Source organism: Budorcas taxicolor, chromosome 7 (genome assembly GCF_023091745.1).
Source record: "Budorcas taxicolor isolate Tak-1 chromosome 7, Takin1.1, whole genome shotgun sequence".
Lineage (NCBI taxonomy): Eukaryota > Metazoa > Chordata > Mammalia > Artiodactyla > Bovidae > Budorcas > Budorcas taxicolor.
This window is the reverse complement of record NC_068916.1, coordinates 51,776,004-51,800,614: the sequence shown is the minus strand read 5'-3', so window position 1 is coordinate 51,800,614 and position 24,611 is coordinate 51,776,004. Positions and strand designations below refer to the sequence as shown.

The 24,611-nt window shown below is 41.5% G+C and overlaps 3 protein-coding genes across 3 annotated transcripts; all 3 read right to left on the bottom strand.

Moving 5' to 3' along the window:
* Window positions 1-1,870: 1,870 nt before the first annotated feature.
* Window positions 1,871-4,261, bottom strand: LOC128051461 (protocadherin beta-5-like). The gene is given in 5 exon segments (XM_052644055.1): window positions 1,871-3,007; window positions 3,009-3,049; window positions 3,131-3,858; window positions 3,860-3,984; window positions 3,986-4,261. Coding segments are annotated over 5 exon segments (2,307 nt in total).
* A 5,540-nt stretch (window positions 4,262-9,801) lies between these two features.
* Window positions 9,802-12,195, bottom strand: LOC128051460 (protocadherin beta-6-like). Its single transcript, XM_052644054.1, has one exon. It carries the CDS (start codon window positions 12,193-12,195, stop codon window positions 9,802-9,804), a length of 2,394 nt encoding a protein of 797 aa, XP_052500014.1.
* An 8,959-nt stretch (window positions 12,196-21,154) lies between these two features.
* Window positions 21,155-23,414, bottom strand: LOC128051029 (protocadherin beta-5-like). Its single transcript, XM_052643529.1, is given in 5 exon segments — window positions 21,155-22,166; window positions 22,168-22,203; window positions 22,281-22,762; window positions 22,765-23,387; window positions 23,390-23,414. Coding segments are annotated over 5 exon segments (2,178 nt in total).
* Window positions 23,415-24,611: the final 1,197 nt, after the last annotated feature.

Below are 24,611 nucleotides of genomic sequence, written 5' to 3'. Positions count from 1 at the left end.
CATCATCTTTTAAAAACACATTGTATGGCGAAGGAAATGGCAACTCACTCCAGTCTTCTTGCCTTGGAAATGCCATGGACAAAGGAGCCTGGTGGGCTATAGTCCAGTGGGGTCACAAAAGAGGGGGACATGACTTAGCAACTAAAACAACAACAAATTCCTTGACTTAGGTCCCTTCCAGGGCTTGGGCAGCTTATAACCTGCCATAAAAAATACCATAGACGGTGTGGATTAAGCAACAGAAACTTATTTCTTACAGTTCTGGAGGCTGGAAGTCTGAGCTCTGGGTGTTAGCAGGTTAGACTCTGATGACATCTTTCTTCCTGGCTTGCAGATGGCCACCTCAGTGTGCCCTCACATGAGAGAAAGAGCAAGTTCTCTGCTGTCTCTTAGGAAGGCATTAATCTCATGAAGAAGACCCCTGCCCTCCTGAGGATATCCAAACCTAATTATACCCCAAAGGCCCAGCTCCAATTTCCATTACATTGAGGGTTAGGGCTTCAATGTATGATCTTGGGAAGACACAACTGAGTCCACAGCACTTGGAAAAAACACTAATTTTAAAAATTAAAAGTAAACAGAACCATACGATCCAGCAATCCCACTTCTGGTTATATATCCAAAAGAAACAAAATCAGAATCTCAAAGGGGGAAAAAAAATCACATTGCAAATGTTATAAACATTGACATCTCTATATATTTGCTATCTTCTTAAGTGTATTTGCTCACTTATTTAGCTATGTTGAGTCTTAGTTGCAACATACAGACTCTTAGCTGTGTCTTAGTTGCAGCATGTGGAATGATGGGATGCCAGGATGAGGGATCTAGTTCCCTGGCTAGGGACTCAACCCAGAGTGCCTGCTTTGGGAGCCGGGAGACTTAGCCAATGGGTCACCAGGGAGGTCCCTATTTGCTCACTAATAAGAGGGCAGTTAAGTGATGCTAATATTTTAATATGCATCACACTCTTGTTTGTTAACCTTGTAGGGCTTATTTAAGCATAAGCAAGTTCTGTAGTTACATATTATTTTGTTTTTATTCAAGTAAAATCTGATAGTTTTAATTATAAAGATAGGAATTTATTACAGATCCATTTTATATTATTTTCATCTATTATAAGCATCATGGAAATGTTTTAGGATGATGTTGAAAATTATTTCTGAGTGGGAGAATGTTAATTTGCTTTCCTTTTTATTCTTATTAAATGTTAAAATAACTAAAAGAATCATTTTCATACTAAAAGCCATTTATTATGAAAAAGAAATCATAACTCTACCAACTTTTTTCTACTTAACTGGGATTAAATCCTTTAAAAATTATATAGTAGGTGGTCTAATTAAACGATACCAATTTTGAAAGAAAGTACTCAGAAAGCATTCAGATAAAATATTAGTTCATTTGAGGAAAGACAATAGTGTTTTTGAAACAACACTACAGAACTCTAGCAGTTTACAAGGTCACAATTTTTTGCATAAGTGAAAAATGTTTAAAAAGCCATCATTTACAAAAGTCAGACATGCAATAATAATCATAAAACAATTCTCTTAGTTATAACAAGTTATCAACGAACAAGCTCAACTATCAGGAACCTGAAAACACTTCTGACTTAAAAAAATCTGACCTCCAAAACTTGAGAAACACCATTTCTCTGCTAAATGTTTGATCTCCCATGCAAAATGTTAAGGGCTTATCAAAATCGTCAAAAGAGCAACAATAAAAACCACCTAGAGATTCGGAATGTAAAACACTTCAAACTATAAATAGGACAATACTTAACGAATGTGTCAATATGTAAGCTCTTCATGTTAATGAAAGGGTTGGAAATTAATAGTGAATATGATCATTGATCATCTCTTGTCAAGTGAGATTCCTAACTGAACCCCAAACGATTTCTAAAGTTAGCGTTTTCCGCGGTGTCCATATCAGCTCCTTCACTCATGAGGCTGGGGACAATAGGTTTGAGAAATTTGAATTCGCCGGACCCAGTCCCTCCCATCAGACACACCTCGTACTGGTAGCTCTGCGACAGGGTCCCCGTGCCGCTGACGTCCACCAGGTGGCCCGGGAAGTGGCCCTCGGGCACCGGGCAGCGACCCGCCGAGCCCGCCCCGCCCCTCCTGCACAGCCGCACCGCCACGAACACCAGCACCGAGAAGAGGAAGAGCGACGACACCGACGCCAAGGCCACGACCAGGTAGACGGTGAGCGGGTCGGCCGGCGCCGCGGCCGCCGCTTCCGCTTCCGGGGGCGGCAGGTAGGGCTGCGAGAAGCCGTCCACCAGCAGCACGTGCAGCGTGACGCTGGCCGACAGCGGCGGCTCGCCGTTGTCCTTGACCAGCACCACCAGCCGCTGCTTGGGCGCGTCGCGCTCGCTCAGCAGCCGCGCCGTGCGCACCTCGCCGTTGTGCGCCCACACGCCGAACAGCCCGGGCTCCGTGGCCTTGAGCAGCTGGTACGACAGCCAGGCGTTCTGGCCCGCGTCGCCGTCCACCGCCACCACCTTGGTCACCAGGTAGCCCGGCTCGGCCGCCCTGGGCACCAGCTCGGTGCAGGGCGCCGAGGCGTTCTGCAGCGGGTAGAGCACGAAGGGCGCGTTGTCGTTGGCGTCCGCCACGAGCACGCGCACCAGCGCCTGGCTGCTGAGCGCCGGCGAGCCGCGGTCGGTGGCGCCCACGCGGAACTCGAAGGCCCGCAGGGCCTCGTAGTCCAGGGACGTGAGGGCGAAGAGGTGGCCGTTGTCGGGGTTGATGGACACGAGGGAGGCGAGGGGCACGAGCGGGTCGGGGGGCGGCAGCAGCGAGTAGGTGACCTGGGCGTTGGCGCCCGCGTCTGTGTCTGTGGCGCTGACGCTGCCGATGTGCAGGGCGGGGCTGTTGTTCTCGCGGACCCACAGGGTGTAGGAGGTCTGGGTGAAGGCGGGGGCGTTGTCGTTGACGTCGGACACCAGCACGGTTATGTTGTGCTCGGTTTTCAGTCTGGGGGTTCCCATGTCAGTGACGGTGATGGTGAATGTTGTACTGGGCTCTTTCCTCTCTGTCTAGCGGTGTCTCTGTCACCAGTGTGTAAAAGTTTTTGAACGTGGGTTTCAAGAGAAAGGGGAGACCATTGTGAATGGAGGAAACCATCTGACCGTTTTCCCCGGAATCTGGATCAGAAACACTGAAAACAGCCACCACAGTCTCTGGGGAGTTTTCTGGGATAGAGCTGATGAGTCTCGACATGGTCAGTTCGGGGGCATTGTCGTTCACATCCACCACCTCTATAGCTACACTGCATTTTCCTGAAAGGCCTCCGCCGTCTGTGGCTGCAATCTCCACGTTATAAAATCGAGTTGCCTCGAAATCCAAAGCCCTTTTCAGACTAATTTCTCCTGTTATTTCGTCTATTACAAATGGTTGAGTAACTTCATCTCCTTGGAACAGAGCATAGGCTACTTTCCCATATGTTCCTGCATCTAAATCTCGGGCAGAGACAGCGACAACTAAGGAGTTTAGGGGACTGTTCTCTGGAATCTGTACCTCATAGACGGACTGTAAAAACTCTGGGGCATTGTCATTAATGTCCACGACTTCGATGCGGACTGTAGTGGTCCCAGATCTGGGCGGAGCCCCCCCATCCTGCGCGGTGAGGGTTAAACTGAGCTCAGGCTGCTGCTCCCGATCCAGTGCTTTGTCCAGCACCAGCTCTGGGTATTTTCTGCCATCTCCACGATGATGAGTGACAACATGAAAATGGGAGTTGGGGCTGATTGTGTAGTTTTGAACCGTGTTGCTACCTATGTCAAAGTCCTGAGCTATTTTCAAAGGAAACACAGTCCCTGTCTGGACGCTCTCTGGGATTTTTAGAAGCATTTCTCTCTAGGAACTCTGGGGAATGGTCATTTATATCTGTGAGCTGTAGATCAGCCTGAATAATTTGCACCGGGTTTTCCAGTAATAGTTGGAAATGCAGTATACAGGGATCTGTTGCCCGGCACAGTACTTCCCCGGTCTAGTTTTTCATATAGGAGCAAATTCCCGGTCGTTATATCCAGCTGCAAGAGCTGTTTGTTTCCTTTGTAATGGATTCGCGCGCCCCGCGTGGCTAGTTCCCCCACCCTGAGACCCAGGTCTTTTGCCAGGTTGGCCACAAAAGACCCACTTTCTGTTTCTTCTGGCATGGAATACCTAATTTCTTCAGAGCCAGTCTCCCACAAAAGGAACAATATAGCAAGAAAGAGAACTTGCCTTTTTTGTAGCGTTTTTGCTGGCGCGGTCTCCATTGTCCAGACCCGGTGCAAGAAGGTAGTTTCTTCAACTCGATATACAATCAATCCAGATGAGTTCGTTAAATAAAATGGAATTTGATCTGATTGACTTGCGCTAGGACGATGCCCTTCTCAGAGATCTCTGCCCCTAGATTCTATGTAAATTGCTTTCTTCTTTTAGAAAGCACTCGAGGTTCTGATTCCCACTTTAAATGCTTCCGGGGCAGTCACAGATCCCTTCATTCATACTCCTAGCTTGCAGCGCCACCAGGCGTCATTATTTACTATTGCATATAGTATGGGCTGTTTCATTCCAAGCTTTAACTTGGTATGTATCAGTTTCCTTTTAAGTCAGAAATGCTTCTGATTGATTCTGTATTTCCAGTTTTTAGTTTCTGGAAGTTCTGAATAAGCATTTGCTAAGTTAACTTTCAGTGAAAGAATACTTTTCAGAACAAACTAAAATGATGTATCAGTATTCCTCATAAAACACCTTTTGAGTAGTCAAACTTTCTCTTGTGGGATTCTTATTTGATTATATTCAAGAAATTAGTAATATGGTAAGTTTACAATTTTGCAAAATTGTTTTATTTTAAATATACACCAGAAAAGGGAACAAATCATGTGTGTACAACTGAATTTTTCAGGAAGTGAACACACTGGTAAGCAGAACCTAAGTTAAAACTAAAATGTTACCAAAACCCTAGAAGCCCCCTCCTGTCATTATCTGTTCACTACCCTGTAAAGGTAAAACTCTTCTGATTTCTATTATTATAGTGTGGGGTGTTTTTTTTTCTGTTCTTGTTTTTAAGCTTTCACACAAATGGAGTTATACAATATTACTCATATGTTTGTAAAGTCCACCCCTTCTATACTGTTCTAACTTATTTCATTGCTTTGTATTACTCTATTGTACAATGATTTGTTTTTCTATTCTCCAGTGGATGGACATTGGTATTTTCCAGTTTGTGGATATTTTCAGTACTGCTGCTATGAATATTTTTGCTGTCTTTGTGTGCACTTATATTGTGTGCATTTATGTTCAATAAATTCCTAGGATTTACACAATTATAGGTTAAGATGTGCACATGTATTTAGCTTTATTAGATATTACAAAATAGTTTTCTAATGTGGTTTTACCAAAATCAGTGAAGAGTGAGAGTTCCAGTTGCTCCAAATCCTTGTCATCATTTGATATTGTCTTTTAACCATTTTGGTGAGTGTGTGGTGATGTCATATTGTAACTTTAATTAGGATTCCCCTGAAGATTAATTAAATGAGTCCATTTTCACTTGTTTATTTTTATTAGAGTACATTCTTGTGAAGTATGTAAGTTTCTTGTCTACTGTTCTTATTAGGGCATTTGCCTTTTTTTTTCTTACCAATCTTTAGAAGTTCCTTATATATTCTGGATCTAAGTACTTTTTCAGAAGTATGTATTGCAGGTATCTTCTCTGATTCTATTGCTTGCACTTTAACTCTCAAGATATCTCTGAAGAACAAAACCTTTAAATTTTAATTTAGTCTAATTTTCAATATTTTTCATTTATGGTTTGAGTTTTTTTGTATTCTCTTTAATTCTTTGCATACAGCAAAGTGATGAAAATACTGTTGTGTGGTGTTTTCAAAATATCAGTTACTTTTTACATTTATAGCTATAATTCTCAAGAAATTAACTTTTTAATATGAATGAGGTTAGGCTCAGAATATTTTTTCATAAAAATATCCAAATGTCTTTGCACCATCTACTGAAAAGAGTTCCATTCTCCACTATTTCTGAGTGGTCATTTTTTTCATAAATGACCATAGTTATGTTCAAGGCCCTTCTTTTTTTCAATTTTTCTCCTTGTTTATCCTACAATACCAAATTGTCTTAATTTCTATACTTTGTAATAGGTTTTATTATCTGATAATTAAGTCCTTTAGTTTTATTCTTTTTTTCAAGATTGCTTTGGTTAGTATTGTCTATTTCCATATAAATTTTAGATTCAGCTTGTCAGTTTCACAAAGAAATCTGCTGAAGTTTTCTTTAGGATTTTACTGTATCAGTAGATTGATTGAGAAGAACTGGCATATTCCCAACATTGAATCCTCTAACTGGAATGTCCCTGAATTTGACAAGTATTCTGAGAGGGGAACTGGCCTCCAATTTGCCATAGGCATATGAAGTTATTCTATCCCTGGCAGGAGCAGGAGTCTTTTGTCTGTTCTTAAATGAAGTCACTCCGTAGGGTCCATCTCATTGCGACCCCATGGACTGTAAGTAGCCTGCCAGGCTCCTCCATCCATGGGATTTTCCAGGTAAGAATACTGGAGTGGGTTGCCATTTCCTTCTCCAAGGGATCCTCTGGACCCAGGAATCCAACCTGGGTTTCCTGGCACTGTTCTTAGGCTTTGCAGATTTCCTCAGGGCAAACTGTAGGAGTCAGATCAGAGCTTTCTCAAGAAGTTTCCTTTTCAGGAAGCTTACTTAGCCCCTTCAGTTCTTTGTATATGATCTACTGTTTCTTCAAACTAGTAATTTCTGAATTTTAACCAAGCTTTATAGTTGTTTGAAAGTGAAAGAAGAAAGAAAAGTTGTTTTCTGCTGTTAAATAATCCTTCTAACTTGAAACAGAATACAACCAAATATGTGCAAAACTTAAAATCTGAGACTACTTAAAATCTGTATTTTGTAACTTTGGGCCATAAGGAAGAGGAGTTCTGAAAGTGATGTGGGCCACGTTGACTTAAGTAGAATTTATGTCACTAAAACAGCATATGTTAAACATACTGTGTGTGCTAGGTCACTTCAGTCATGTCAGACTTTTTGCAACCCTGTGCACTGTAGCCCACCAGGCTCCTCTGACCATGGGATTCTCCAGGCAAGAATACTGGAGTGGGTTGCCATTCCCTTCTCCAGGGGATCTTCATGACCCAGGGACTGAACTTGCATCTTCTGCATTTGCAGGTGAATCTCTACCACTATTGCCACCTGGGAAGCCCTAAACACAGTATATGCTGTGCCTAAAAAAATGATGAAAGAGGAATTGTTAAAAATGAACATATATAATACATTTGAGAAAGTGATTGAAATGGGTATTATTATCCAGATATTTGGCTCCCATTTTCTATTTTTATTTTGCAACAATAGAAATGGCCTGTTTTTTATGATGTATTCATTTTGTGGAAGTTACCTGGATATTTACTACTAAATTCTAGTTGAATTTTAAAATGTTGATGAGGTCTACACCAAAGTCTGCTAGTGATCTCCAGCCAGTAAGTAATGATCCATACTTTACAGATACGCATAGTAATTTATAAATTAATATACACAGTAATTTATAAATGAATACACAAAGTAATTTTAAAAACATATATAAGTTAATAAAGGTGGGTTCTCAGTGTTTATTTGCCCAGACTCATTTAGGTAATTATACAAATTGGACTTTCCTGGCATAAACAAAAACATGAACTTTTTTCATAATGTTGAGATATAGTGGTGAGATATAGAGGTGAAATAGATACAGTGGTGAAAACTTCAATCAGATTTCTTGTCATCATACATTAAACTATTTCATTTAGTTATCTAACAGTAAATGGAGGCATCATTAAAGTTAAATACAATATTTATGTCATTTGTTTAATTGTTTTCTCACTTATCACTTTCTAATTTCAAGTATTAGATTGGATGAAGGTGAAAAGGTATGTTCAATGATAACTTTAAGAGTAATTTTCATTTTTTATTTCATTACATCCTTAGAAAAAATATAATTCAGGGAAAGATGCAAATAATTAAATTCCTGTAGAGTGATACTTGAGACTTATAAAGCAAACTCTTTAATAGATATGAGTGGCTTTATAGTTATATCCCTATAACTTTAGCTGGAAATCACATAGCTTCCTTGGTTTAATGGACACAATATAAAGCAATTGCAATGCCAGATGAGTTTATTTCTTATCTTAGTTTATATTTCTATTCTTGTCTTAAAGGAAAAAAAAACCAGTGCTTATTTCTTACTAATGAAAGTTTAGCATAATTGAAAAAACTACTTTGCAAAATGTCTGAAAGCTACATAGAAGAACAAAAGAAGATAACTTGGACATAAAAAATACATCACTGTTTTGTTGATAAAGACTGTCCATGTCTGCAGAATAACAAAGTGAAAATCTCCTATCATTCAATAACCAGACTAGAACAGAATAACCAAAACTGAGAAGAAATTCTTACTCTTTTGAAGGTACAGAGAAACTTCAGGGAAACCAAGAAAAAATACATACATTAAACTACATTTGAACTTCTAGTTATAGGGCAAAATGAAGGACAAGGCAGTATATGATGCCCTCTACCTCTTGAGTCCTATGAAATGACTTAGGGTGTATTTAAGGTTCTGTGTTTTTAAAAATAATTTAAGAAGTAGTGACTTAGTTTTAGTTAGTGAAGTAATGCCAAATTACATCAGATTTTTCTTTTTAATTATTATAGAATAATTTTATGTTAATATTAGTGAGTATTTATGTAGCAATTGCAATGTGCTAGGTTAAGTAGCAGACAAATAAGAGAGATAAATCTCTAGCATATTGGTGGTCACAGTGGGATATGGTCAAAATTGTAGTGTATTACTACTTTAATAAAGTGCATGTTTATGTACAGTTTTGGAGAAACAAGTATTCTAAGATATGCTCATGGCTATTCAGGGGCCATAGCTTTGTAGAATAGTCAACAAGAGTGGTCTGCTGCTGCTGCTAAGTCACTTCAGTCGTGTCCGACTCTGTGCAACCCCATAGACAGCAGCCCACCAGGCTCCCCCGTCCCTGGGATTCTCCAGGCAAGAAAACTGGAGTGGGTTGCCATTTACTTCTCCAATGCAAGAAAGTGAAAAGTGAAAGTGAAGTCACTCAGTCGTGTCCAACCCTCAGCGGCCCCAAGGACTGCAGCCTTCCAGGCTCCTCCGTCCGTCCATGGGATTTTCCAGGCAAGAGTACTGGAGTGGGGTGCCATTGCCTTCTCCGGTATGATAAAGAAAAGCACCAAAAATATACAGAAATGCATGATTACACAGGTGCTTTCAAATGTTTCATTGAAAAGACATAAACTAAGAAGTTGATTTAAATATTAATAGAATTTTTTATACTACTTGAGTAATTTTTAGTTATGGAAAGATTAATCACCAAGAGAAGGTCAAATATGGAGAAAATACATACTCTATCCAGTACAACTAAAAATGCTAAATCTAATTAGCACAGAGACATGCATATATTTGTGTGTGTTAATCACTCAGTCGTGTCCGACTCTTTCTGATCCCATGAACTGTAGCCTGCCAGGTTCCTCTGTCCATGGAATTCTCCAGGCCAAAATACAGGAGTGGGTTGTCATTTCCTTCTCCAGGGGCTCTTCCCGACCCAAGGATGGAACCTGGATCTCCAACATTGCGGGCAGATTCTTTACCACTGAGCCACCAGGGAAGCCCTATATATATATTTGTACAACAGTACAACTTCTTAAGAGAAAGGTATTGCAATGGGAATTAGGTTTGCCAAAATTAAGGAGAGGCTCACTTAACCAAATACGACGTTTAACTGAATACAAAGCTATTTCTACAGTTGGGGCTTTCCTTGATTTCTCTTTCAGTGTCCTGAACCAAGAGGTTAGGGAATATCGGCTTCAGGAATTTGAACTCACCAGTTCTATGGTCTCCTGTCAGACACACCTCGTACTGGTAGCTCTGCGGCAGAGTCCCCGTGCCGCTGACGTCCACCAGGTGGCCCGGGAAGTGGCCCTCGGGCACCGGGCAGCGACCCGCCGAGCCCGCCCCGCCCCTCCTGCACAGCCGCACCGCCACGAACACCAGCACCGAGAAGAGGAAGAGCGACGACACCGACGCCAAGGCCACCACCAGGTAGACGGTGAGCGGGTCGGCCGGCGCCGCGGCCGCCGCTTCCGCTTCCGGGGGCGGCAGGTAGGGCTGCGAGAAGCCGTCCACCAGCAGCACGTGCAGCGTGACGCTGGCCGACAGCGGCGGCTCGCCGTTGTCCTTGACCAGCACCACCAGCCGCTGCTTGGGCGCGTCGCGCTCGCTCAGCAGCCGCGCCGTGCGCACCTCGCCGTTGTGCGCCCACACGCCGAACAGCCCGGGCTCCGTGGCCTTGAGCAGCTGGTACGACAGCCAGGCGTTCTGGCCCGCGTCGCCGTCCACCGCCACCACCTTGGTCACCAGGTAGCCCGGCTCGGCCGCCCTGGGCACCAGCTCGGTGCAGGGCGCCGAGGCGTTCTGCAGCGGGTAGAGCACGAAGGGCGCGTTGTCGTTGGCGTCCGCCACGAGCACGCGCACCAGCGCCTGGCTGCTGAGCGCCGGCGAGCCGCGGTCGGTGGCGCCCACGCGGAACTCGAAGGCCCGCAGGGCCTCGTAGTCCAGGGACGTGAGGGCGAAGAGGTGGCCGTTGTCGGGGTTGATGGACACGAGGGAGGCGAGGGGCACGAGCGGGTCGGGGGGCGGCAGCAGCGAGTAGGTGACCTGGGCGTTGGCGCCCGCGTCTGTGTCTGTGGCGCTGACGCTGCCGATGTGCAGGGCGGGGCTGTTGTTCTCGCGGACCCACAGGGTGTAGGAGGTCTGGGTGAAGGCGGGGGCGTTGTCGTTGACGTCGGACACCAGCACGGTTATGTTGTGCTCGGTTTTCAGTCTGGGGGTTCCCATGTCTGTGACCGTGATGGTGATGTTGTACTCGGCTCTTTCCTCTCTGTCCAGTGCCCCTTCTGTTACCAACGTGTAGAAATTCTCAACGGACAGTCTTAAAACAAAGGGGAGATTGTCATGTATAGAACAGATAACCTGTTGGTTATGTCCAGAATCAGCATCTGATACACTGAAAACTGCCACTAGGATCTCTGGCAGGTTTTCAGGGATGGGGCTAGTCAGTGAGGACATAATCAATTGAGGAGCATTGTCATTCACATCCAGGACCTTGATGACTACAGAGCATTTTCCTGATAGTCCCCCACCGTCTGTAGCCTCGATATCCACCTGATATGTTTGAAATTCTTCAAAATCCAATTTCTTTTTTAGTCGAATTTCTCCTGTATTTGCGTTAATTTCGAAGGGTTCGTTACCGTCATCGACTTGAAATAGGGCGTAAGATACCTCTCCAAATGATCCTGCGTCTAAATCTCTCGCTGAGACAGTGATAACCAGAGAGCCCAGGGAGCTATTTTCAGGGATTTGAGCCTCATAGAACTCCTGAGCAAACTCGGGGGCGTTGTCATTGCTATCCAAGACCAGGATCTGAATCTCTGTGGTCCCAGACCGAGGTGGAGACCCGCCATCCAGCGCTGTGAGGGTTAGCCTGAGCTCGGGCTGCTCCTCACGATCCAGCGCTTTGTCCAGTACCAGCTCCGGGGACTTCCTCCCGTCCTTGCGGTTTCTAGTGAGAATGTGGAAGTGAGGGTTGGAGCTGATTATGTAGCTCTGAAGGCCGTTGCTACCAGCGTCTAAATCTTGTGCCATTTTCAAAGGAAATACCTTACCTGGTATGGTAATTTCTGATATTTTTAGTTGCACTTCTCTAGCAGGGAACTCTGGAGCGTGGTCATTTACATCTCTAATTACCAAGGCAGCCTGAAATAACTGAAAGGGATTTTCCAGTAACACTTGGAAGGGTAGTACGCAGGGCTCAGTGGAGCCGCACAGCTCCTCCCGATCCAGTTTATCATTCAGCAGCAAATCACAGGTGTCTGGATCAAGCCGCAAATGCTGTCTATTCCCCTTGAAAACAACTCGGGCGCCCCGGGCAGCCAGCTCTCCCATCCTGAGTCCCAGGTCTTTTGTCAGGTTGGCCACAAACGTGCCACTTTCTGTCTCTTCCAGTACAGAATACCGAATCGATTCTGAACCTGCCTCCCACGAAAGAATCAATGTAATGAAGATGATCACTTGCCTTTTCTTCTGATGTAGTTTCACTTGCATCATTTCCATCGTTATGTCTGGTTCCGGGGGAAAAATCTTCTTCCAATCCCAATCACTGCGTCCACTGTTGACCCTTCAAAATGTCTGCTCCGGAATTTCAAATTCGTTCCTATGACTTGTCTGGCAGCGACTGCTCCGTGAACACTTCTGTCTTAGCTTTACCAGTAAATGAGTTCTGTATTTTTTTCTTGGGCTTCTCTGAAATGGAGTCCACCGAGTCTGCAGAGCTTTTTATCCACTCTTAGCCTGCACTGCCACCATGCGTTGAAATGAGTAATTTCGTGGGCGTGCTGCAGGTCAACACCACATCCAAAATATAAACTTTATAAACGTTTTAAGGAACACGCTGAGTTTCTCAGACTGCAGTGAGTGAATCACATGCATAAAGACTTATCTGGGAGTCTTGGGTTTTTTTTTTTATTTTTCAGAACTTGAATTTTCTAGCTTTCTGGCTGTACTAGCGAATCTGTAAGTCAGTCTTTTCCTTTAAGGATTCTGATACATACTAACACATTTAAGAGTTATTCCCTCAGGTAATATAAACTTCCTATAACCAACTTTTATTCATTGGTTCAGTTCAGTTCAGTTAAGTTGCTCAGTCGTGTCCCACTCTTTGCAGTTTATCTCTGAGGAGCAGTGTAATTTCTGAATCTGAGAAGTATACTATTTAATTGTCCCACCTATACACTATACAAAAGTAAAAGTTGGTTAGCAAGATCAATCTTAAACACTTATTTCTCTAAACTATATGACTAATAAAATGGAATGAACAACATACTTACTGTTCGGTGGTCACCTGCACAATAAAGGGAACAATTAGGCCATTAGGAAAATTGAGGCCAAGAAATAGGTATTATAGAAGTATCAAATCAAATTATTTAAAAGAGGGACCAGGAGTAATCCGGTATGTGTCGTAAGTAAGGGTTTTAGGAATCCATTTCATTTTTGTATTGGTAGAAATGGCCATGATTTTATTAGGGTTGTTCATTTTATTGCAACTTTTTGGTCAAATTTCCCTGCTGTGTGTATTAATTAATCAAAGTCCAAATGTATTACCCTGTTATAAGGGCATAATGTAATGTAGAAAACAAACATTCAAGAATCACCTCTACCATTCTTTCGCAACAAGGATAACACTTGGTCCTATAAATACAGACCAAATAACGTAGTGTGAAAGGTGGATTATATTTGAGTGGATACCCTGAAATTCAGTGATAGTTCATTATGACTATGTTCATTCCTATCTCACCAATTTCTGCTCAGATAAACTGGAAAATATATCTGTAAATTTCCTGAGAATGCAATAAATGGGTCAGTGCATATCTAAGCATACAAAAATACCAAAAATAATTTACTTCAGAATGATTTTGTATTTGTGGAGAGGTGAAATGATTTAAATTCAAGCAAAATTCACTTCAGGTAAGGAGTGAATGATGGAAGGTTAAAAATGAGGATATTTTTCAAAATACTTCAACTCTAGCTAAATTAAAGCTGAATAAAATTTAAATTCTGAACCGATGAAATAATTTTATAGTTGAAAAGCAACTCTATATACCCAGAAGGATAAAATTAAGATCACTGTCACCAACCTCCATTGTTCACTTGGTAAATGTTGCTGAAAACAGACTTCCCCGAGGATACGAATAATGAAATACACTGATAAAGTAAAACCAACAATCAGAAACATCTTGGATGGGTTTAGCTTCTTCTCTGAAACGAAATTATTTGTAGCTCAGTCCTAAATGCTTTCTCCTTTCAGTGGACATTCTGAGTTCTGATTCCAACTTAATGCCATCTCTGGCATCCAGAGTTCTTTATTCACTCTCTTTGCCTGCAGGCATCCTCAAATACAGCTTATTAAATTATTTTCATTTTAAAACAGATTTCATTTATTAGTAGTACAGTATGTATAAAAATCAAGTTAGATCATTAAAGTGTCTGTGAGAGCACTGGTTGCTATAATAGAAAGAAGGTAATATTTTAATGTAACCCAAAGAGATGTCAGTTGGGTATGTGAAGAAACTCCCTTTTTGGAAAGTGGATTGCATTAGATTCCTTCAGGAAAATGCTTCTCAGTTGCTTGGATTTGCTAAAGTAGAGCTGAATTGACTTTGCTTTTATAAACCCATCTCACAAGGACTATTCATTTAAAAATTTATTATGGACAAAGTTCAACATAGTCAAAGTAAACAGCATAAACTTCCATGTACACACCTCCCAACTTCACAACATTCTGTCTTGTTTCACCTATACCTTTTCCTCCATTTTATGCCTCCCAGTCAATGTTCAGTTTTGCATAGTTCTTTTCTTAAGGTCATGTTTACACAAATTGAAATGCACCAGTCTTAACTGTAGCATTTTTAACAAATGGATCCATCTGTGTAACCCACATCTCTCTCAAGATAACGAACATTTCTGTGATCCACTGGTAATTGTATTAATAATTATATCAGTATTTTTCAAGTTAATTTTAGTAACTAGATGGCACAATCTTGGTCTCCTCTGGACAAGGAAAGCTAAACAATGTAAAAAATCACCATGTGCCATGCTCTTTTTGCTCATGTGTGCTAATTGGAAGTTACCTTTCAAGATTAATTTAGCTGGATTATTACCAGTGAATTGAAATAGTAATTTAACTGATGAAACATTGTCAAGTATTTTAATTTTATTTAGTTAACTTATAAACATTGCATTGCTGATTTCCATTTATATGCCACACATTTGTCTTTCATTCTGTTATAAAATTTAAAAAGTCTTCAACTTTATTAAAAATGAAAGATAAAGACTAAGCTTCAGGGATGAATTGAAACTCTTGGAAATCTTTCTAAATTTAGTTACATGTAAGGAAAACACAGTATTCAGGGAAAAGATAGACATGCTATATAAGCCAATAACTTAGGGAAACCTTTCAACTGATGGGATGGGATACATGCTGCAGAAAAGTTTGAAAATATAAACAATTTGATGCTAAACACATTTGAAAACTGAAATCATTGAAAAAAGTTTTTTGCCAGCATTGCTATTTGCCAATTTTATCGATTTTATTTTAAAAAACAGCTCATCTCACTCATTTTATTTTTATTTTGAATTTCATTTATATATATATATATATATATATATATTCCTACCTCCTGCTTGCTGTGGGTTTATTTTCCCCTTCTTTTCCTGCATGCTTGAGGTAGGAGCTTAGATGATTGAGACTTTTCCTCTTTTCTAATATATGCATTTTGTGCTATAAAATTCCCTCTGTACCACTTTAAATACGTCTTATAAATTTTGATATGTTGTTTTTACATTTCCAGTTCACTTCAATATATTTGAAAATTTTCGCTTGTGACTTTGTCATCGACCCATGGATTAATCAGAAGTGTATTTTTTAGTCTCCAAGTATTTGAAGATTTTCCTGTTATTTTTAGTTTGATTCCATTGTAGTTGGAGAACCCATGCTGTATGATTTCAGTTTTAAAAATTGGTTGAGTTTGTATTAGGCTTATTTATGTGGTCTGTGTTGTATATGATCTCTGAGCATTTGAAAAGAATGTGTATTCTGGAATTGCTGGGTGTTCTATAAATATGTTGGTTGTTCGTTGAGCTCTTCTGTATTCTCATTGATTTTCTGTCTAGTTGTTCCATGAGCTGAAATAGGGTTCAGAGAGGGTGTTTAAATCTCCAAGTTTAATTGTGGATCTATTTCTCCTTTCAGTTCTGTCAGTTTTTGCTTAACATATTATTCATCTCTGTTGTTTGGTATGTATATTTTTAGGATTGTCATAATGTTCTACTCTCTCTCTGGTCATTTTCCTTGCATATTTTTCTTTTTACTTTCAATCTGCCTGTGTCAAAATATCTGGAGTGAAGTTTCCTATAGCTAGCATATGGTTGGTCCATTTTTGAAAACCCATTCTGGTCATCTGTTTTAATTGGTGTGTTCAAAACATTTACATTTAATGTAATTACTGATATATTAAAGCTTAAGTCTATAGTTTTATTTTTTTTTGTTTTCTATTTGTCTGTCTTTTCTGTCTCCATTTTAGTTTCCCTGCCTTTCTGTGGGTTATAAAAACAGGTTTTAGAGTTCTACTTTATCTATAGTGGGTTTTAGTGTGTGCTTTTGTATAGCTTTTATAGTAGTTGGCCCACACATAACTTGTTAGGGTTTGAAGTGAAATGAAGTCACTCAGTTGTGTCTGACTCTTTGCGACCCCATGGACTGTAGCCTACCATGCTTCTCTGTCCATGGGGTTTTCCAGGCAAGAATACTGGAGTGGGTTGCCATTTCCTTCAGGGTTTACTGGTTGTCATTTTGCATATGCAAGGGTGGAAAACTTAAGTACCATTACATACCTTTACCCTTCCCCATTTATAATATAATTGTCTTAAATATTTCTTCTATAGAAATTTTGAACATAGACAGTGTTATAATTTTGGATTCAACCATCAAACATAATTTAGAAAACTAAATTCTAAAGAGAAGGAAAATCTATGGTGTTTACCCATATTTTTGTTTACTGTGTTTGTTCTTCTTTCCTGATGTTCCAAGATTCCTTTTATTATTGATTCCTTTCTGTTTGGAGAGCTCCCTTTAGCCATTTTTAAAAGAGTAGGCCTTACGGCAACAAATTTTCTTCCAGGAGGGTATTTTCACTGCACGTAGAATTCTGGGTTAATTGTTCTTTTCATCACTTGGAAAATACTGTGCCATTTTCTTCTGACTTCCATGGTTTCTGATGAGAAATCGACTCTCATTCATATTGTCATTGCTCTATGTGTAATGTGTCATTTATCTGTCACTGCTTTTCAGACTTTTTCCTTCTCTTCAGTTTTCAGAGATGTGACTGTATCTTTTTGGTGTATTTTTTTGTTTATCTTGTTTTGGATTTGTTTGGCTTTCTAAATCTCTGGATCTCTATCTTTTGCCAAATTTGGAAGGTCTTCTCTCCTTCTGGGGTTCCAATGACACAAATGTTAGCTCTCTTATTACTGTCCAACAGGTCTCAAGGCTCTGTTAAACTTTTAGTCTGTTTTCTCTCTCTTGCTAAAATTGGGTAAATGCTATTGTTGTATCTTCTAGTTCATTGACTCTTCGTCTTCCTGTTGTTAAGCTTGTCCACTGAGTTCTTCAAAAATTGTATTTTTAATCTCTAAAATTTTCATTGGTAGTTCTTTACATCTTTTATTTCCTTGTACAATTTTACATTTCTTTTCTGAGAATATTTTTTCTTTTATTTCAAGCATGTTTAATATTGCTTATTGAGGCGTTTTTCACCATCCATTTAAAAATCTTTGTCAGATATCTCCAACGTCTCTTTCATCTCAGTGCTGGCATCTTTTAATAGTCTATTTTACTTAGTTTGGTATCATTCCAGTTCTTGCTATGACTCAGGTAGCACCTTCCTAGATGTGCCTGTACCCAAAAGGAACTCTTCCCCAAGTGCATGAGGAGATATAGTCAAGAATGCTTATATCAGTATTGTTATGATAGCCAAATTCTTGGAGCAACCCAAAAATCTACAATAAAATGAATTTAAAGGTGAGGGTGTATTTATATAATGGGATACTGTAGAGTGGTGTAATTGAATGAACTGCATTTAACACTGATGAGTTCAATACCATAATGACTGAGAAAAGCAAGCCCACAGATATCCATACTATATCAATCCATTTATATAAACTGCAAAGACAGAAAAGATCAAACAATGTATTATTTAGCAATATATGCATTTCCAATACAACTACAAAGAATAACAATTAATAAAAATTCAGGATAGTGGTTGATTTTAATGCAAGTAGAAGATGTTATGGTGGAGGCACACAAGGATTTCCAACGTCTTGGCATTGTTCTAATTCTTAAGTAGATGATGAACATTTTATTATTTTTAAATTGCACATATACATTGTGTACACTTTTTGGAATGTTTAATAGATTTCAAAATTTAAAAAGTAAAGACAAAAAAGTGCTATCTTTGGGGTCAGGCTGCCTGGAGTCAAATACTGATTCCACTATTTATTAGCTAGGTAGCCTTGGGCAAGTTACTTTAACTCTGTTTGGTTTGTTCATCTCTAAACTTGGCTTACCAATTGTACCATTATTTAAATGAGTAAATAAGATATGTGTACAGAATTTAGAAAACATACAGTACATAGATAGTATGTAATATGAAAAATATATGTAACATATAATTTTAATAATGATTAGCCTTCCTCTTGCACAGAGTCAGACACGACTGAAGAGATTTGGCAGCAGCAGCAGCAGTCTTCCTCCAGACCTTCTTTCAAAAACATTAAGTCTCATTTCTTAAGAAATAAAAAGGAATTTTTTTTGGAGAACACTAGAATATTTTAGTGAAGAATAGGAATCCCAGCATAAAATTTTTGTATCCTAACACTTGCAGGGCCACATCCTGAAAAGAGTTCTTTGCCCATTCATCACAATGCTCCTTAAAGTCTGATATTTTATAAACCTGGCTCTGCACTACCTCATGCAGAGCACCTTGTCAGAAAATCCACTCAGGACAGAAACTTGGGTGCAGACTACCGTATCACATAAAAGCTGATAAGACCTAGCAAAACAGCAATTGCTACACACCAGATACTCAAATTCTTTTTCTTACATATGAGCACATCTCTCACCAGACTTATGAAAACCAAAAATTATACAGAAACACAGAAAAAAAGAAATGAGAACTCCAGGAAACAGATCATTTAGGAAATAAAATGAACTTTTAAAATTCCAAGTGCTACTATGGAAAAGACACATCAGATAATAAGAAAACACCTAGGGATTTAAATACTCCATTAAAATTGAAAATTTAATAAACGTACTCAAGGTGACTCAAAGATGTTAAATGAGGATATAGAGGGAAAACCAAAGATATACAGGAAAAATATAAGAAACAGAGAGAAATGATTTAAATTGTTCAATATCCAACAAGCTCAAGCCTCAGAAAAAATTAGCTAGGAATACAACTATTAAGGAAATAATACTAGAGATGAAATAATTTCAGATATGACAAGGCATGAATTGTTAGAAAGTGTATTGAATATATATGTATGCAGTGAAGCAGAAGCGAAAACTGCATTTTCAGACATGCAGAGATACAAAAAGTCTGTATTTGTGTACCTTCTCTTAAAAAGCCACTTGAGGGTATATACTGTAGCAAAGAGATGGAATTTTAAAAAAAGGAAAGGAGATTTCCTTGAACTCTACCCAAAATCACCTAACATAAGCCCAGATCCTCTGTCTCCTTGGTAGGGTGCCATTATGTGCATTGATCAATGGTTCTCCATGGTGTGCAGTCTCCCTCATTATAAGTCAGTAAACCCAACTTTGTTCTGATATAATGTGTTCCTGGTGATCTTTAGCTGAAGAGCATTCATAATTTATATAGTCGTTAAAAATAAAATTTTAATATTGCTTTTTAGGTTTTAAAACATCTATAAACAATACAAGGAACTCTTAACTATAGTCAAAGAGTAAAAAGTACCATTAATCCTGACTATATAGAAGTAAAAACTCATTTTTGAGAGGTTTGAAAGTGTAAGGGAGAAACAAAAGGAAAAAAGAATTCTACTAGTTTCTTTCATACAAGAAAATAATAAATGGTTGTTAGTGGAATAATAAGTGGAGGTTTCGTTTGAGCAGAGAAAATAATGAGATAACCACATGGATGAGGGAAAGTTAAAGTGTATAGGCTACCAACAACAGAGTGAAATTGAAGTTTATGAAAAAGTTATAAGCATATTCTTTAGTGAGAAGAATGTATTTAAAAAGCTAGAAGATAAAGGTTTAAAAGTGCTTTCCAGAGGGATAAAATAAAAAACAGATAATACCAGATGTTGGCAAGAATGTTGAGGAACTGGTACATCCATATGCTGCTGACAGCAGTCAGTGTAAACGGGTACAACCGCTTTGAAAAACTATTTGGAAATATCTACTAAAAGTGGACATGCACTTACTGAATGAGCAGCAATTCCACCGTAGGTATATACAGAACAGAAATGCTTATACATGTTTGTTGAAGGATATGTATGAGAATGTCTATAACAGTATTATTCAAACAGCCAAACCTTACACGAACCCAAATATCCATATACAGTAGGATGAGTTACAAATTGTGAAATAGTCACAGTGGAATACTATATAGTAACAAGAATGAAGAACTAAAATTAAAAACAGTATTATGGATAAATGTCATAAACATATTGCTGAGTTAAAGACACCAGACGCAAAACAGTTCACACTCTACTATTTCATTTATATAAATTCAAAACAGCCAAAACAGCTGTAGCATTGGGTATTGAGTTATCTGTTATGTTTGAACTGGCAGTGATTTTAAGGGGTAATTTGTGTGGCACTTGGGATGTTAATAACGTTTCATTTCTTCAAGATGCTGATGTCAAGTATGTTCATTTTCTGAAAATACAGTGAGCTGTATTAAGGATTTGTCCATTTTTTCTGTATGTAATAATTCCATGAAAATATTCATTAAAAATTATTTTCCAGTAGGATGAGAGCTAGGGAGTGTAAACAGAAGAGTGTTGGTTTTCATAATGCTTTCTTACATATTTCTATGCATATATTCCTTTAAAAACCAAATATTATGTAAACATTTAAAATTTTTGTTATTTAGCATCAAATAAACTTTTAGAGTGTGATGAAGCAGAATGAATGTAGAGAAAACAACAGCATGCAAAGATTTGGAATGGCACGCTAAAACAAAAACGGTAAGAATCGAATGGAGTTTTCCAAAATTAGACAAGTTCATTGTAAAAGGGAAATCAATGATATACCTGAATGTGGGATTTTTCTCCATGAGGTTCTCAAATTTTTCATCTGGGGAATTACAGATAAATGACAAATACCTTGCATCAGGTTGAGATCCCTAATTGAATCCAGAGCTTTTCCGAAAGTTGGCATTTTCCTCTATTCAACGGGAGGTTGGCGAGAATCGGCTTTAAGAGTTTAAACTCATTTAATCCCGAGCATAAGGTCAATCACACCTCCTACTGGTACCTGTGGGTCGCTGACGTCCACGAAATGGCCCTCGGGCACCGGGCAGCGACCCGCCGAGCCCGCCCCGCCCCTCCTGCACAGCCGCACCGCCACGAACACCAGCACCGAGAAGAGGAAGAGCGACGACACCGACGCCAAGGCCACCACCAGGTAGACGGTGAGCGGGTCGGCCGGCGCCGCGGCCGCCGCTTCCGCTTCCGGGGGCGGCAGGTAGGGCTGCGAGAAGCCGTCCACCAGCAGCACGTGCAGCGTGACGCTGGCCGACAGCGGCGGCTCGCCGTTGTCCTTGACCAGCACCACCAGCCGCTGCTTGGGCGCGTCGCGCTCGCTCAGCAGCCGCGCCGTGCGCACCTCGCCGTTGTGCGCCCACACGCCGAACAGCCCGGGCTCCGTGGCCTTGAGCAGCTGGTACGACAGCCAGGCGTTCTGGCCCGCGTCGCCGTCCACCGCCACCACCTTGGTCACCAGGTAGCCCGGCTCGGCCGCCCTGGGCACCAGCTCGGTGCAGGGCGCCGAGGCGTTCTGCAGCGGGTAGAGCACGAAGGGCGCGTTGTCGTTGGCGTCCGCCACGAGCACGCGCACCAGCGCCTGGCTGCTGAGCGCCGGCGAGCCGCGGTCGGTGGCGCCCACGCGGAACTCGAAGGCCCGCAGGGCCTCGTAGTCCAGGGACGTGAGGGCGAAGAGGTGGCCGTTGTCGGGGTTGATGGACACGAGGGAGGCGAGGGGCACGAGCGGGTCGGGGGGCGGCAGCAGCGAGTAGGTGACCTGGGCGTTGGCGCCCGCGTCTGTGTCTGTGGCGCTGACGCTGCCGATGTGCAGGGCGGGGCTGTTGTTCTCGCGGACCCACAGGGTGTAGGAGGTCTGGGTGAAGGCGGGGGCGTTGTCGTTGACGTCGGACACCAGCACGGTTATGTTGTGCTCGGTTTTCAGTCTTGGGGTTCCCGTGTCAGTGACTGTGATGGTGATGTACCCGGGCTCTTTCCTCTCTGTCTAGCGGTCTCTCACCAGAGTGTAAAAGTTTTTGAACGTGGGTTTCAAGAGAAAGGGGAGATCATTCTGAATGGAGGAAATCATTTTACCGTTGTCCCCAGAATCTGGATCGTAAACACTGAAAACAGCCACTACAGTCTTTGGGGAGTTTTCTGGAATGGAGCTGATGAGCCTCGACATGGTCCGTTTGCGGGCGTCGTCGTTCCCATCCACCACCTCTATAGCTACACTGCATTTTCCTGAAAGGCCTCCGCCGTCTGTGGCTGCAATCTCCACGTTATAAAATCGAGTTGCCTCGAAATCCAAAGCCCTTTTCAGACTAATTTCTCCTGTTATTTCGTCTATTACAAATGGTTGAGTAACTTCATCTCCTTGGAACAGAGCATAGGCTACTTTCCCATATGTTCCTGCATCTAAATCTCGGGCAGAGACAGCGACAACTAAGGAGTTTAGGGGTCTGTTCTCTGGAATCTGTACCTCATAGACGGACTGTAAAAACTCTGGGGCATTGTCATTAATGTCCACGACTTCGATGCGGACTGTAGTGGCCCCAGACGTGGGCGGAGCCCCCCACCCCCATCCTGCGCGGTGAGGGTTAAACTGAGCTCAGGCTGCTGCTCCCGATCCAGTGCTTTGTCCAGCACCAGCTCTGGGTATTTTCTGCCATCTCCACGATGATGAGTGACAACATGAAAATGGGAGTTGGGGCTGATTGTGTAGTTTTGAACCGTGTTGCTACCTATGTCAAAGTCCTGAGCTATTTTCAAAGGAAACACAGTCCCTGTCTGGACGCTCTCTGGGATTTTTAGAAGCATTTCTCTCTCTAGGAACTCTGGGGAATGGTCATTTATATCTGTGAGCTGTAGATCAGCCTGAATAATTTGCACCGGGTTTTCCAGTAATAGTTGGAAATGCAGTATACAGGGATCTGTTGCCCGGCACAATACTTCCCGGTCTAGTTTTTCATATAGAAGCAAATTCCCAGTCGTTATACCCAGCTACAAGAGCTGTTTGTTTTCTTTGTAATGGATTCGCGCGCCCCGCGTGGCTAGTTCCCCCACCCTGAGACCCAGGTCTTTTGCCAGGTTGGCCACAAAAGACCCACTTTCTGTTTCTTCTGGCATGGAATACCTCATTTCTTCAGAGCCAGTCTCCCACAAAAGGAACAATATAGCAAGAAAGAGAACTTGCCTTTTTGTAGCGTTTTTGCTGGCGCGGTCTCCATTTCCAAATCCTGTTCAAGAAGGTGCTGCTGCTGCTAAGTGGGCTCAGTCGTGTCCGACTCTGTGCGACCCCATAGACGGCAGCCCGCCAGCGTCCCCCGTCCCTGGGATTCTCCAGGCAAGAACACTGGAGTGGGTTGCCATTTCCTTCTCCAATGCATGAAAGTGAAAAGTGAAAGTGAAGTCGCTCAGTCGTGTCCGACTCTTCGCGACCCCATGGACTGCAGCCCACCAGGCTCCTCCGTCCATGGGATTTTCCAGGCAAGAGTACTGGAGTGGGATGCCACTGCCTTCTCTGTCAAGAAGGTGCAGTTTCTTCAGCTCCCGATATACAATCAACCCAGGTGATCTGGTTAAATAAGCTCGCGTTAAATCTCTCTGACTGGCTTGCATTAGGCCGATTCCCTTTTCTGGAGTCCTCCACGCCTAGGTCTTATGTAAAATGCTTCCTTCTTTAGAAAGCACTGGGAGTTCTGATTCCCAGTTTAATGGCTTCCCAGTTCAGTTCAGTCGCTCAGTCGTGTCCGACTCTTTGCGAGTCCATGAATTGCAGCACGCCAGGCCTCCCTGTCCAACTCCCGGAGTTCACTCAAACTAGTGTCCATCGAGTCGGTGATGCCATCCAGCCATCTCATCCTCTGTCGTCCCCTTCTTCTCCTGCCCCCAATCCCTCCCAGCATCAGAGTCTTTTCCAATGAGTCAACTCTTCGCATGAGGTGGCCAAAGTACTGGAGTTTCAGCTTTAGCATCATTCCTTCCAAAGAACACCCAGGACTGATCTCCTTTAGAATGGACTGGTTGGATCTCCTTGCAGTCCAAGGGACTCTCAAGAGTCTTCTCCAACACCACAGTTTAAAAGCATCAATTCTTCAGCACTCAGCTTTCTTCACAGTCCAACTCTCACATCCATATATGACTACTGGGAAAACCATAGCCTTGACTAGACGGACCTTTGTTGGCAAAGTAATGTCTCTGTTTTTCAACATGCTATCTAGGTTGGTCATAACTTTTCTTCCAAGGAGTAAGCGTCTTTTAATTTCTTGGTTTCCTGGGCAGTCACTAATCTCTCCATTCATACTTCTAGTCTGCAGCACCACCAGGAGTCATTATATACTATTGCATATAGTATTTGCTGTTTCATTTCATATATATGCAGCCAATGTATTTGAAGTCACAGAATTGTTCCCAATTGTATCTCC